At 54.3% G+C, this 14,205-nt stretch overlaps 1 protein-coding gene and 1 long non-coding RNA gene across 6 annotated transcripts in view; one reads left to right on the plus strand and one right to left on the minus strand.

Annotated features, from left to right (window-relative positions):
- Window positions 1-2,163: 2,163 nt before the first annotated feature.
- The window catches only part of Tmprss3 (transmembrane serine protease 3), a 22,020-nt gene continuing 9,978 nt past the window's right edge, over window positions 2,164-14,205 (minus strand). For 2 of the 5 annotated variants that reach the window (XM_015478800.2, XM_048803711.1), the window contains 8 exons: window positions 13,996-14,121; window positions 12,640-12,683; window positions 11,988-12,153; window positions 11,050-11,219; window positions 9,432-9,527; window positions 6,353-6,498; window positions 5,576-5,728; window positions 2,164-3,479 (listed from right to left, as the gene is read on the minus strand). In XM_015478800.2, the coding sequence (XP_015334286.1) occupies window positions 3,462-3,479; window positions 5,576-5,728; window positions 6,353-6,498; window positions 9,432-9,527; window positions 11,050-11,219; window positions 11,988-12,153; window positions 12,640-12,683; window positions 13,996-14,121 (919 nt within the window). In that variant the 3' untranslated portion in view covers window positions 2,164-3,461. Of the gene's footprint in view, window positions 3,480-5,575; window positions 5,729-6,352; window positions 6,499-9,431; window positions 9,528-11,049; window positions 11,220-11,987; window positions 12,154-12,639; window positions 12,684-13,995; window positions 14,122-14,205 lie in introns of those variants that run through there. The other 3 variants (XM_015478799.2, XM_048803712.1, XM_048803713.1) reach the window with 2 other exon arrangements.
- LOC125616977 lies at window positions 6,376-7,532 on the plus strand. The gene is made up of 3 exons (XR_007347821.1): window positions 6,376-6,554; window positions 6,729-6,981; window positions 7,298-7,532. It is a non-coding gene; the product is annotated as an uncharacterized LOC125616977 (long non-coding RNA).

Below are 14,205 nucleotides of genomic sequence, written 5' to 3' on the forward strand. Positions count from 1 at the left end.
CCCAGCTCCCCTGAAATCCTGTCACACAGAGAACATTCCAGCCAAGCAGCAGGCCAAGTGAGGCTTTCTGTCACAGGCTGAGGGGGACAGTGGCCCATAGGGGACTCTGTCGACTCCATCTAAACGGGCTGATCAGAGTGGATGCTGGAGATCCACACAACAGAAGTGTTATTCTTTTGGCCCTGGCTGGGCTTCCTATCCTCTGGGCTCAGTCTCTTCCGCCTCCCCGTGGCTGAGGCTGGTCCTCAGAAGTTGCACCTGCCCATCTGAAGGCAGTGTGCCAAGGCCGGGATTCTCCATTCTTTGGGGCTTTAGGGCTTTGCCCTGCATCTGTGACCGACACTCCCGCACCAGACGGGGAGAACTGGAGGACACAGTCATCAGGGTGTCCCCAATTCAGACAGGCACCTCCTGTACCAGGAGGAAGGCAAGCATTCAGGTTTTTATGGCCAACTATGATATTTAAATTGTTGACCAAACAAATAAAGTCAAATTAAATAAAAAAGCAAATAAGCTATTGGCCAATTTTTAACACTCTTTTCCCCAGACTTTTTCACCCACTCTTTTCTAGAATGTTGTTAGTTCTTCTCCTTCTCCTTTTTTGTGGTTCTGAGCATTTGACCAGATTGTTCTACCACTGAGCTACATTCCCAGCCCTTTTTATTTTATTTTATTTTATTTATTTATTATTTATTTATTTATTTATTGAGACAGGGTCTCACTAAGTTGCCCAGTGACAGAGACAGGGTCTCACTAAGTTGCCCAGGTTAGCCTTGAACTTGCAATCCTCCGGCCTCAATCTCCAGAGTCACTGGGATTTCAGGTGAATGCCACCTCACCTGGCTGTTGTTGGGTCTTCTATAATTCTTTTTAAACGTTAAAGTCATAGGAAATACTATTGAGATTGCTGTTTCTGGTGGCTCTGACCTGGATGGCTATCGGGACATTCACCATCTCAGGACAGGAATGTCCACAGCTGGCCCTCAGGTCCCAGCCAGCCACGGGCAGCCCTCTTGGTCTCTGGTGTATCCTCCAGCCATTTCTCTAGAGATGGCTGCAGGCAAGAGGGCTGTGGCCATGACTGTCCCTCCTGGCCTGGCTTTCAGGCACCAGAATGGCCTAAGCTGCAGCAGTGGAAGCAAATACCTCCTTGGAGGAGGAGAGTTGATCAGGACTTGGATTCACTAACATGTCTCAATAGCTCCAAACAGCTGGCACAAGAAACTTCTGCCTCAAAGGCCAAAGTGTCCGACTCCGTCTTGCTTTCTTTCCTGTAGTATGATGAGCTACTCCAAATCCCAGATACACCACTGGCCCTCCATGGGACCCTGGGAGAGTGCTGCACTTCTCACACCATCTCATCCACAGAAGAGAATCATACAGACCCTCTCTCACTGAACCTTGTGAAAATAAGGCAGGCAAACCGGGCTCAGGCCCCAGCACCCGCGAGTTCATTTCCTGTCTGCTTTACCCAGGATCTTTCGTCAGCTGCCAGACATCTCCTAACAAAATTAGGCAGCAGTTAGAGAAGGCAGAAGCCACAACAGAGCAGAAACTTGTTTCTCAAGCAAGATGGTGCACAGGAAGTCTTTCCCCTTCACTCTGTGGATATTTGCTGTTTCCAAAGACAGATGGGCAAAAAGACTTAATGTAAAACTGGGCTGGACATTTTCTATTACTGAGTTCCCCTCTTACCCAAGGTTTCTCTTTACAAAGTTTCAATTACACAAACTCAATCATAGTCTGATACTACAAACTGGCAAATTCCAGAAATAAACAATTAGTAAGTTTTAAATTACACGCCATTCTGAGCAGTGTGATGAAATATCATGCCATTCTGCTTCATCCTGCCCAGGATGTGAGTCATTTCTTTGTGCAGTGTATCCATACTGTATATACCACCCACCTGTTAGTCACTTAGAATCATCTCAACTATAAGATTAGCTGTCATGATAGAGCAGTGTTATGCCCAAGTGGCCCTTATTTTACTTACTCATGGTCCCCAGGTTCAAGAGAAGTGATGCTGGCAGTTTGGGTAGGCCAAAGAGAAGCCATGAGGAGCTTCCTTCAAGCAAAGGTAAAATATCAAAAGATATTTTGAAAGAGAAAGAGAGGCCACAACCACACCAATTTTTATTACAGTAAATTCTCAGAATTGCTCTATTTTATCATTAGTTATTACTTTTAATCTTTTCCTATGACTAATTTAAACTTTACCATAGATGTGTGTGTATATATAGGGAAAACATGATATGGAGAGAGTTCAGAACTACCCCCGCCTCAGGCATCCATGAGGGTCTCGCAATGTTCCCCGAGCACAAGGGCTGTACTGTGTGGAAATCTGTCCATGGCTCTGGTGTGGGTGGGGAGATCCAAATTCAGCCACTGCCAGCCAGTTTGCCCTAGCTCTTGTACTTCATCTGTCCTCAACACACATGTGCACATACACACACACACTCACACACACACTCACACACACACACACACACACAAGCTTCCTGGAGCCGCTCCTCCCCAGGCACCTGATCACATCCTGCTCTCTTTTAAACTCACTGACCTTGTTCATCACTGCTACATGCAAAGCGACTGATTCAGATTCTGATGACTTAATTTGTGACAAGCACCAGTGGCCAGTGAGACTTACCAAGTGACCCTCCTCTGTTACTATGTGACATGGGACTCAGGGCAGGGGGGTCAGCTGGGAGGGGCAGGTGTGCGGAAGATTAACAGACTCCGTGGAGTTGACCTGCGGCCATCTACTCTTCTTGTTTTTAGTGCCCACTGGGTTGGAGCTGGTGGCCCCTTTCCAGGACTTCATCTCTTCTGACTTTGCTTGTGAGTCTTGTATTATAATATGAGGCAACATGAACCTGCTAAGAAACCTGTTCCAACAGAAAAACGCAAACTGCACAACAGGCACAGAAGAGATCAAAGAAGAGGCTCCAGTCTCAGGACTTCCAGCTACACAGGTAGTCGGCACTCAGCCAAGAGTGAAATGCAGGGTTCTCAGGAAGCAAGAGGCCAAGGAGGAGCCAAGCACCAGGCTATGAGGACATGGTTCTGGTATCCAGAGGGACACATGGAGAGAGCTGCATCTACAGGGATGGCTTTCAGGGCCCTGGGTCCCCGTGTGTGGCCAAGTGGTCGTGGTGCTCTGCCTGCAGGATCGCCTGCTTTATCAGTGCTTTGCACGACCCTGCCCAGAAGAGCCCTGGGCTGGTGGGAAAGGCTGCTTCTGTGCCTAGTGGGAGGCAATAAGAAGCTTCAAGTTCACTTCAGCCCCAAGCCCCGGGCCGCAGTATTGGAAGAGGGCCAGGAGGGCGCTCCCTTGGGCTCTGCTATTCATGCCTTGAGCCAGAACCCTGGAGGCACCTGCTCAGTCCAATGTACCCACACAGGAGTCCAGGGAAGGACGGGGCCGTCTCCCTCGAGAGCTCTGGTGGCAGCATGTCCCCCTGTCTTCAAGACTGCAGGTCCCTCTAGGAGTGAAAAACAGAGGGTCAGCATCGTCACTGACGAGTGTTCTCCATGACCAGTGAGGACAAGCCTGGCCTCAAGGGAGGAGGCTGCGGCTGTGTGGGAAACCCGATGCCCAGCGAGGCTGCCCTGCTTCTCCTCACCGCCCAGAGAAGCCCATGCCCTCCTCTGGAACCTAGGACTGAGCACGGTGTTCCAAAGTTCAGGCTGGACTCAGAACAGTTGGCTTTGTGACCCAGCAGGCTACAGAAGATAGTGTGCCCGCGACCCTGTGACTGACAGGACAGTTTGCCAAACCAGGCCAGGGCTGGAAGGGCCTCATGACGGAGCTCAAGCAGGACAGCGAACACCTCCGAGACCACGCAGGGGAGGGGAAGCCACTTCTAAGTCTCTCCAGGATGTCAGAGGAGTGATCCCAAATCAGGTCCACAACCAGGGACATCTCCTGCAGACTCCGTGGTCAGAGGTGGCAGATGACTAAGATGCCCTACAGAGGGCGTCAAAGGCACCTGCCAGCCACTCCTCAGAGAGCAGGCTCCTTCCTGAGAGTGGTGAGAACTTATTCTAAAGCCTTTCAGGGAGCCAAAGCACATGGACCAGCATTTCTCAGAGGGCCCCGAACACCCTGTGCATACAAATCACCAGGTCCTCACGCCCAGACCCCCAGGCAAACTGTCTGGAGGAGGTCCTGTGGCAACAGCAGCCAGGGAGGGTCTTATGCATCTCAAGTTGGAGATCTGGTCGTTCCACTGTGCGGAGCCGCACTGGGTGACAGTCTGGGATCTGCTTAGACTCACTCTCGCCCCCTTTATAATTTGGAAGCCCGAAGCAGGTTTCCTCCCCATCATGCAAGGAGGGTCATGGTATCTGCCACCCGGGACAAGGCTCCGAAGGCCTCGCATGCCCTGCGGGGAGACGGCAAGCTGCTCACAGGCCCTTGCCACAGAGCAGAGGTGCTGGGACCAGAACCAGTCGTGGGCCTCCCCTTGAGCCCTGGGAACCAGGCATCTTCTCATTCGAAGCAGAAAAAAAAAAATCAAGAGGGAAAACCAGGGGTCCAAGCCTGAGAGGCACACTAGGCGTTTGTTGTCCTCTCTTCCTCGATTATTTCAAATGAGAAAGCATTTTGAAATGGTCTTTGACCCACAGGGACGGGAAGCAGGGTGGTGGGTACCTGGCTGGAGAAGTGGGGAGGGCTGTTAAAAGGGGACCAGGTTCACTTGGGGATGATGACAATGTTGTGTGACATAGAGGACACACGACATCGTCAATGTAAGAAATAACATGGTACTGTTCACTTTAAAATGGTTCATTCTGTGCTATGGAAATTTAACCTGAATTAGTCTTCAAAACTGATCCAAAGAGTAATATGAGACTCAGTCTGAGGCCAAGTCAGCAAATATTTGCCAGGTGCCCTGGAGGCCACGGCTTGGCCTCGCCTCCCTGCCTCCCGGCCTGCTCTGGAGGGCTGGGGTCACCCCCACCTTCTACCATCACAGCGGGGCCTGTGTTCACTGGAAATTCCCATCCCCTGGTGCCCAGCAAGTCTCAGCTGCCTGGAGGCGCAGGGTTCTGCCTGCCTGCCCAGGGCCTGACGAGCCACTTACTGGCCAGGGCTCTCCTGCAGGCCCTTCCCACTTCTCTCCCAGGCAGACCCCCCAAGAAGCACAGCCTGGGCCCCGCACACTGGAGATCTCCATTCCATCCTGGCTCCCAGCAAGGGGCAGTCCTGTAGGGAGCGCCCAGGGCCCTCTGTGGCCAATTCCACAGTGTCTGTGGTCACTCCACCACCCACCCTCTGTGGGTGCACACGGCACACTTGACTTGGCCCCACCCCAGAGAGGCTCCTTTGGGACTGCCCTTTTCCCTACTGGGTAAAGCAGTTCCATTCTTCTCGTCCCAGTTGGGGTCCCTCCTCAGTGTGCCAGGACCACACCTTACAAATGGCATCAACCAAGGATTAGCCATGCTTGAGGACTGATGCCCTGAAGCCACCAAATCACCGCTTGCTGAGTCAGCAGCCACTGGCTCATCCGGCTCTCTACAGCAGAGCTGGGCCACGTGGGAACCCGTGCGAGCTGCCGGAGCCGGCACCCACCTCCATCTGCTCGTGAATCCAGTCCAGGAAGGAGGTGATGCGGGTGTAAACCCCAGGCTTGTTCACTTCGGCACAGCCAATGCCGAAGCTCGTGGCACCCACCAGCTTCCACAGCCTGCGCTCTTGGCACACCAGGGGCCCCCCACTGTCTCCCTGGATGGCAGGAAGGAGGCAAAAGTCAAGGGGACAGCACGGGTGCCCTGGCCATGGCACAGAATTTCCCCCTTACAGCATCACATGCTCCGCAGGAGGATGGCTCTGTGTTCCCCACCAGCCCTTCTAGAAAGCATGCTGGCATTCCAAGAGCGTGGACCCGAGGCCCTACTGGGGCAGGTTCCCTCCAGCTGTGTCTCCCACCAGGTCTGATACTGAGCCCATGAGGGTCAAGGGCCGCCAAGGGAGCTCTGGAGGGAAGTCTGCCTGGGCCAGACCCTCAGCATCCTGTGGTCCACCAGGCAGGATCTGTGTCTTTGGGGGGCCCGGGTTCACTGGCTCCTACCTGCCTCCCTCTCTGTTAGCCCCTCACACACTCAGAACTGGGCTGGGGGAAGGAGGGAAAGGCCCTCCCAAGTCCAGTGGCCTTGCAGACCCAGAGCACTGGGTAAACACCAGCCCCTGCCGCCAGGAAAGGCAAATATCTTAAGCAAATTTCTTCCCCATACTGTGTAAATTTGCTTTTCGTTCAATCACAGGGCTGGTGGTGGCCTGTTTCACGTGCTGGGTCACTCCTGGACCCTTGCCCACTGCCACGACCCCAGGGCCGCCAGGAGCCCTTACCTGGCAGCTGTCTACACCACCTTTCAGGTAGCCAGCACAGAGCATGGAAGGGGAGATGATGCCTCCGTAGACATCCCTGTGGTTACAGAGCTTGTTGGAAATCAAGGGGACAGCTGCATGGTTCAGGACAGGGGACGCGTCACCTGCTTCAAAGCAAGAAGGGAATGTCCAGGGAGGAGGAGGCCCAGCTCAGATGCAGAGGGTGTGTGCTGGGGTCTTGGGTGGTGGGGGACGAGGGGCAGGCTGCCCAGCTGCACCGGTGGTCATGGCCAGGGTCCGTGGGTGGCCAGCAGACTCACCTGCTGTGGACATCCCATGCCTAGAGCCTCACCCCCTCCTCAGTGGGCCGCAAGTCAAGGTCACTAATTTCCCTAAGGGGCCTGGAGTGAAGGAGGACATGGGGACAACTGAGCCAGGGTCCCCCCACCCCAGGGCCTGTCGTGGCCGACACACCAGCCAGTCCAGGTTCCAGGAAGGAAACTGAGATTCATGAAGGTCACCTACAGCATCTGGGCAGAGCCTGCAGTGGTCAGCAGAAAAATGCCCTCCAAGAACATGCCCATCTCAGTCCCTGGAGCCTGCGACTAGTCACCGCACCTGACAAAAGGGACCTGGCAGGTGTGACACAGGTATGCACCATGACACCATCTGGGTTATGTGGGTGAACTCAGTGAAGTCGCAGGGCTTAACAGACTCAGAGGAGGTGTGGTGACGGAAGCAGAGGTCAGGACCACGGAGAGGCTGGAGAGCACTGAGCTCCTGGCCCTGCAGCAAGGGCAGAGCCCAGGAGGGGAAGGGGGAGCAGACTGTCCCCAGAGCCTCCGGAGGGAGCCAGGCCACCAACACTCTTCAGCCCACTGAGACCAACACTGGGCTCCTGACCTCCATGATTGTAAGGTGAAAAGTCTCATTTTAAGCCACTAAGTTGGGGATCGTTTTTTGCAGCAGCCACGGAAGATCAATACCCTGAGATGGGTCTGCCTGACCACTGACAGGGGTGGACCCCTCCACGAGAACTTGCCTTTTCACTGTGGAGTCCTGAGGCAAGAGGGTCCTTCCTCTCCACCCCTAGCAGACAAGCAGGGGTGTGTGGGTCTGTGCTCCTCAAACCCCACATCTTAATTGACCAAATTACATGGCTATATTATGTTCATGTACAAATATGAAACAAAAAATCCCACCATATGTGTAATTATATACACCAATAAAAGTCCACGTCGTAAGTGCACAAGTGAGCGTCACCTACGTTTTCTGTCTTCCCAGGTCCTCCCCACATCTCACCCTCAGTGGGACTGCCTAGTGCTGATGTCCGGCTGAGTAGCCATCTCCACCCACCCCACAGAGATTCCATGGGGTCAAGTACTCTTTTCCGGGTACTCCAAATTCTTGAAGATGGCCCTGGCGAAGGGCAGGGTGGGAGGCTGAAGGTGGACCCCAGGCCTTGGGCCAGCTGGTTGTGAGAAACTGGGCAAGGGGTGCCCTCCCTTCTGCCTGTGTCCTCACCCACACATGAGCACAGTGATAGCACCCCTTGGGGCTACTTGAAGGAGCAGGCAGACACACAGAGCTCCGTGCACACAACTCTGTGTGTGGGAGGAGCTTCCTGCACACAGGCGAAGCCCCTGGGACAGAGCCTGGCAGGGAGAGGGAGATGCGGGCTTGGTGGGAAGCTGAGCAGATGCACCAGGGAGAAGGGGGATCTCCTGCAGCCCCTCCTCTTCCCAGTCCCCTGTGATTCAATCCTTCTGGTGGGCTGGGTGGTCTGAGTGAGCGCACCCAGGAGAGAGTGGGCATGGTTTGCTTTCCCTGCTCGCCTCCACAAGGCAGAGGCTGGTTCTGATGGAGCTGGGAGCCCCTGTGCAGGCCATGTTGGCAGACGGTTTGACTGAGTGGGTGGGTGGGCTTGAAACCAGTGAGCACCGTAAGGACCTTGAGCCAGGATGGACACCACTGGGGGTGCTGCTGGGAATGCTGGGTAAGCAAGGCCCAGGGACACTATGGACCTGGTAGGCTCCCGCGTGCCTTCCAGAGGGCGAACTCAGCTCACAGCTGTCTAACGGAAAACAGGGAGCTGGCTGCCCTTGGTTGAATTGGGGCACCCCAACATGCTACATGAAACCATGAAATCCAATGCTATTTGGAACTCAGTGTTTGCAAATGTAATGAGGGGAAGAATCTCAAGACAGATCATCCTGCACTTAGGCAGGCCCTAGACCTAGTGATTGCAGTCCTTACAGGACAAAGGAGAAGGAGATCTGAGGCACAGCGACAAGGGAACACCTTGTGGAGATGGACACTGAACCTGGAGTGACACATCCATAAGCCAAGGAACACAGAGGGCAGTGGGTGCCACCAGACCCTCAAGAGACGCCTGGAGCAAATTTCCCTGCAGAGCCTGGGAAGGAAGCAGGCCTGCCCACACCCGACCTCCGACTTCTGGCCTCCAGAGATGTGAGACGTTCCGTTTCTGCAGTTATAAGCCAGTGGATTGCAGCCATTTGCCATGGCAACCACGGGAAACCGACACCACTCCTCCTAACAAGGAGCAGTTGATGGAGACCCTGCCGTGACCACACAGGCACCCCACTCTTCTGAAGAAAGAGGCTGGGTTTATTCATCTGCTGCTTGCATTGTCTGCATGGCTATTTCTGCTGTTATCAGAGCAATAAGATCCCATCAGGTGGCTCTTTCTACTTGACCTTTGTAAGATGAAATATCACACCTTTCCAAAGTCCCACAGGCACAAGTTCTCCACCTGATACCCATCTCTGACTGCTCGGAGTCTCTTCCAGGCCGGCTCCACATGTTAGTTAATGGGTGGGAGGCGGAGGGGCGGGAGGGGGGCCCTGCTGATGTTCTCCCTGGAGTCTCATTTCTCCCCTGAGAACATCAGCCACCTCGTGTAGTCCTCAGACAGGTGGGACCATGTCTCGTGACCCACAGCCACGCAGCAGGGGGAGTGCACGACCCGCGGCTGGCAGGTCTCTGCACCCCACAGGGACATCACATGGGGACCCTGGAGGGGCCCCTTCCCAGTCCCAAAGTTCTGAGCTCCTCAGCTCAGAATCTGATCACTGACCTCCGTCCTCCGTGGCCCCCCATCCGGACGTCCAGCACACTTTTCCATCAGGAAAGTTCTCCTCAGAGTTGGGCAGACAAACTGGTTGGATCATCTCTGTTTGAAGAGGAGGGAAATGGCCTCAGGTCAGTGAAGCACTGGTCACAGGAAACAACTGATCTCTGGGGGGGGGGGCAACTAGCTCAGAGTAGGGAGCCCACCCCACCCACCACCCAGAGCTCCCAAACTGGACAGCATGTGGGCCTAGAGGGGCAGCAGGGCTTTGCTGTGACATAGTAAGTAGTTCAGGCTCCGAGGGCTGAGCAGTGTCTGTCCCTACCACTCAGCTCTGCCTCTGGAGCACGGAAGTAGCCACTGGTGCTGGTCAGCAATGGGGCCATGCTCCAGGACGGTTTTATTTCCCCAAACAGGCAACAGGTGGAGTTGGGCCCCCTGGTCTGAATATCAGGTAGGTACTTTGCTTAGGGAGCACCACATCGTGGGCATTCCTGCCATTCCTGATGTGTCTAGTGGCAGCAAGCTTGCCTGCATGTGAGGCTGTGCCACCCAAGTCCTCCCACAGGGACAGTGCCCAAGTGCCCAGGGTTTGCAAGTGTATCCCAAGATGTGCTTCTCGGGGTGGGACAATAATGGAAAAGCTAAAAAGGAATGAGGAGATGTGTCTTGGTGTGTAGCAAACAATTCCCTTTGACTCTAGAAACATTTCTTTCCCCGTGTCCCATAGGCTCAAGAGGGGCACACAGATGCCACTGTGGGCAGACTTGGCTGCTCTGTGCAACTCCTGTTTCAGAGAGGGGAGTCCACATGGTCATGACCCACCCGCCCTCCGAGCACCCATGGCCTTGGCAAGGGGATTTACTGGGGAGGCTCTAACCCAACACCCTTGAGAGTTCTATCAGGTGTGTCCTTTCCATCATTTTCAAAATGTCCCAGAGGCTGGACTTGACTCAAAGCAATAGGGTCTTTTGGAGCCTGCAGAACTCAGTAACTGGTAGGATGAGAACTCTTTTGAGAATTTCCAGGGAGCTGAGGATGCCTAGTACCTTGCGGCTGGTAAGGAGGTGGCAGGTCCTGCCACACCCACCGGGCAGCTCTGCATCTTAGAGACTGGGATCCTGTTCCTCTCCCTAGAGGCTCCAGGCAGAGGACCTCACACAGCAAGCTCCTGGACAGGCAAGTATGCTCTGTCCCTGCAGAAGGTGACTCTCTTCCACCACCTAGAGGCATCAGTTGCCCTGACCTAAAGAAGCTTTCTGCCACCAGATGGCACCAAACAGTCCACACAGATTAGAGTAGCACCAGGAAGTCCCTGAAACTAAATCAGCATTGGAAACATGGCCAGGCTACAGACGAAATCTAAAAAAAGCGACAGTCTGCTAAAATTGAAAATTTGTGTAGTCTCCTAACATAATGGCCATATTGTCCAGGACATAAGTGAACATTATTTATACCAAGAACTGTGAAAAGACAACCAACTCATGCAAACACACACATAAATCAGACACTGGAATTGTCTGGTAAAGATTAGGCAACTTTCATAAAAGTGATTCAACAAGCAATCACAAATTCTCTTGAAACAAATGAAGAGCAATGGAATGACAGAGAAACCCAGACGTACCACTGAAGGTGAGAGGCCCAGCCAGCTTCATCAGAGCAATGTCGTGGCCCAGCCTCTTTGGCTTGTACTTGCTGTGGTAGATGATCTTTTCCACCAAATGGGAGGGCTCTGGACTGTCCAGCAGAGAAACTAGACCCACTTGGATGGTCCATGACTTGGGGAGGTATAGGCTGAAATGAACAGACCCAGAGGAGAAGCACAGATCAATGCCACCCATTGATCTCAGTGTCCTGAGGGCCCAGGAGATGTGGGAGATGTCGTCAAGCAAGAGATGGTCTAGCACCCTGCTCATTTGTGCCTGGCATCTGACCATGCTCTTATGCCCTGCAGAAATCAGGCCCACAGCCTGGGTATATCCTAGATGGGCCTCACTCTGCACCACTGAGGACTTCTCTGCATTTGAGAACTAGTCTCGGCTTTGCTTACTGCAAGGGACCTATCAGGGGCTAGTCTTCATCCCACAGCAACCAAAGCAGGAGGTTAAAATAGCAGGAGATTAGTCATTGCGTTGGGAAATCTTTTCTGTGGTTTTCTTGCCCTCTAGACTCCTGAGAGAAACTGCTCTGGGGCACTCGGTGTCCTGCACCCTGTCCCCACCTCGTGCTGCACTGTCTCACGTGGCAGTTATAACACAGTCTGTGGATGGAATTAGCTGCTCGAAGCTCTAGGGCCTTTGTTCAGGGGCTCTCCTTCTGCTGGGCTTCCTCCTCTTTCTTCCTTTCCTGCATGAGCTGCAGGTCTGCAACTCTTCAAATGAGCCTGAGTGGCCAGTCCCTCCCAGTCAGTGATGGTTGGTCCTTGGTGGGGAGGACAGGAACCCTCGACCTGGACAAGGCTTCGTGTTGACTGGTCTGTCTGCTCACCACCCAGCTCAGCCCACCCCACCTGACCCAGGACAGAACAGAGGTCAGGGAAGACCAGGAGGCCAGGCCACTCACTCGTAGACACAGTGTGCAGCAGTGACGATCCACAGGGGGGTGATGACGGAGCCCCCACACAAGTGGTACCCCTGGAACTGAAGGCTGACCTGCCAGGGCCACTGTGCCGGCGAGGACACGTTTCCACCCACGATGCGTGGGCTGTGTCCTGTTCTCAGACCACAGACTGTGGAGGGAGAGAGGGGGCTGGGGAGACCCACAGGCTTTTCTGGGGCAAACGGAGTTGCCGCTCAGACTTGCTCCTCCCAACATTGTTGCCACACCTAGAGCTCACAGAGGTCCTCAGATGAGCACTGGGAGGAGGACCCTATCAGACCCCAGCAAGGGGAACTCTGCCTTCTGCCAGGAGCCAGCGGCAGCTCCCCTGGGCCTAGGCAACCCGTGTGTCCTCAAGGGGGGAGCGGCAGTGAGCCAGGCTCTCAGGATGTACACAGGGACCTAAGCCTGTCCACTGCTAAGAAGTCACCTGGAACTGTCTCCACACTTGACAGATGAGCCTGGCCCTGGCCCCTCCTCCAGGATGGAGGGACACAGAGTTCCCACCTGGCACCTGGGAAGGAGGGCTTCAGAGCCGTGGTGGAAGGGGAAGGAGGAGGATGGAACATTGCAAGCCCTGACTTCCGTTTGGTCCTCTGCCATCTGAAGCTCTTACCTGTGCATTTCAAGGTAACTGCATGACCCGAGGCACAGCCCTCCCTGAAATGGAAAAAATGGCAGGCTTTGAGATGTATGTCTGAGGCATATGAAATGGACATCTTTTTTACATTTTTAACTTAGTCTTGATGTAAAAGAAAACCAGGCCATGTGCGGTGGCCCACACTGTAATTCCAGCAACTCGAGAGGCTGAGGCAGGAGGATCACAAGTTCAAGGCCAGCCTCAGCAACTTAGCAAGGCCCAAAGCAATTTAGTGAAATTCTGTCTCAAAATAAAAAATAAACAGACCTGGGAGTATGGCTCAGTGGTTAAGTGCCCCTGGGTTCAGTCTCCGAAATGAAAGAAAGAAAGAAAAATCAACTCTATTTGCCTTACTCTTGAATTAAATTTTGGTGTGTTTTAAAGAAAAAGCAAACCAGGGAGCAAGACTGCACACCTCCTCTAACCCTGGAGCATCGTGAAGTTGTCCCCATGCTACTGTATCCAAGTCTCGCGTGGCTCTGAGGACACACAGACTATCTGCACATGCCTGGTGTCATTGTGGGTCTATACCCCCAGTGTTTTCCACACCCTGGCCCTTGGGGACACAGAGGGCCCCCAGGGACAGCACTCCTGGCCATCCAGGACTTTTTCAGCCTGGGGTCACTCGCCTTAGTCAGGACTCCTCCCTGGAGCAGTGAGACGCTCCGGAGGAATACAGCCCCCCACTGGTGGGGACCAGGAATCTGCTTTCTCATAATGAGGGGAAAGGGGAGCCCGAGACCTTGGCAACTTTTCTGCCTTTAGAGCCCCAGCCTCACCATACAAGAGAAGCTAGCGTCACAAGGCTGAGGACATGGGACGTGAGGGAGGCCCTAGGTGCTGCTCACCCCAGGGTGGACAGGGGAGAGGTCTGTTTTCAGACCGAGGACATCCAGCCCAGGGGGTGGTCCCAGGCATCAGGAGGAGAGGGTGGATCAGAACACCCGGCTGCGGCTTCCCCTCACCGTCCAACCTGGGACAGCCGGCAACCCCCTCACCTGCAGGTGACCACATGTTGCTAAGGACACCGGGTTTTCCTTCCCCGTGGGGAAGCATGCAAAGTAGGTGAGGGTGTTGAGGGACTTCGTAAGCAAGTTGCTTTCTTGATTTCCATTTCCCAAACAGCTGGAGTCCCTGCTGGTGACAGGCACAGCACTGCCTCGGTCACACAGGTCACTCCCCGACTGCATTTCCTTCCTTTCTCTGTTGGGCCGTACTGGCTCCTACACCCCGCTGCCGCACCTGCCCAGCCTGACCACCGCGGCCACCCTGCAGACTCGCTCCCGGAGCTGAGCCCAGCTTCACAAGCCAGACGAGGACTCAGCCACCTACCTCACGTACACCGAGTGGTGTAGCAGGGTCACCTTGTCATCTGGCAAGAGGTGATTGATGGACACAAAGTGCCCCCGGAACTGCTCCTCCAGAGCGCCCACCGGGAGGCTGTCTGAGCTCACGTAGCTGTGAGCACATCAGAGACACAGACTCAGCAGGTTACAGGGGCTGAATTCTTCCCTCCACCAGCTCAGGGCTACGGGGGGGGGG

Source organism: Marmota marmota, unplaced genomic scaffold (genome assembly GCF_001458135.2).
Source record: "Marmota marmota marmota unplaced genomic scaffold, marMar, whole genome shotgun sequence".
In the NCBI taxonomy this organism is placed as follows: Eukaryota; Metazoa; Chordata; class Mammalia; order Rodentia; family Sciuridae; genus Marmota; species Marmota marmota.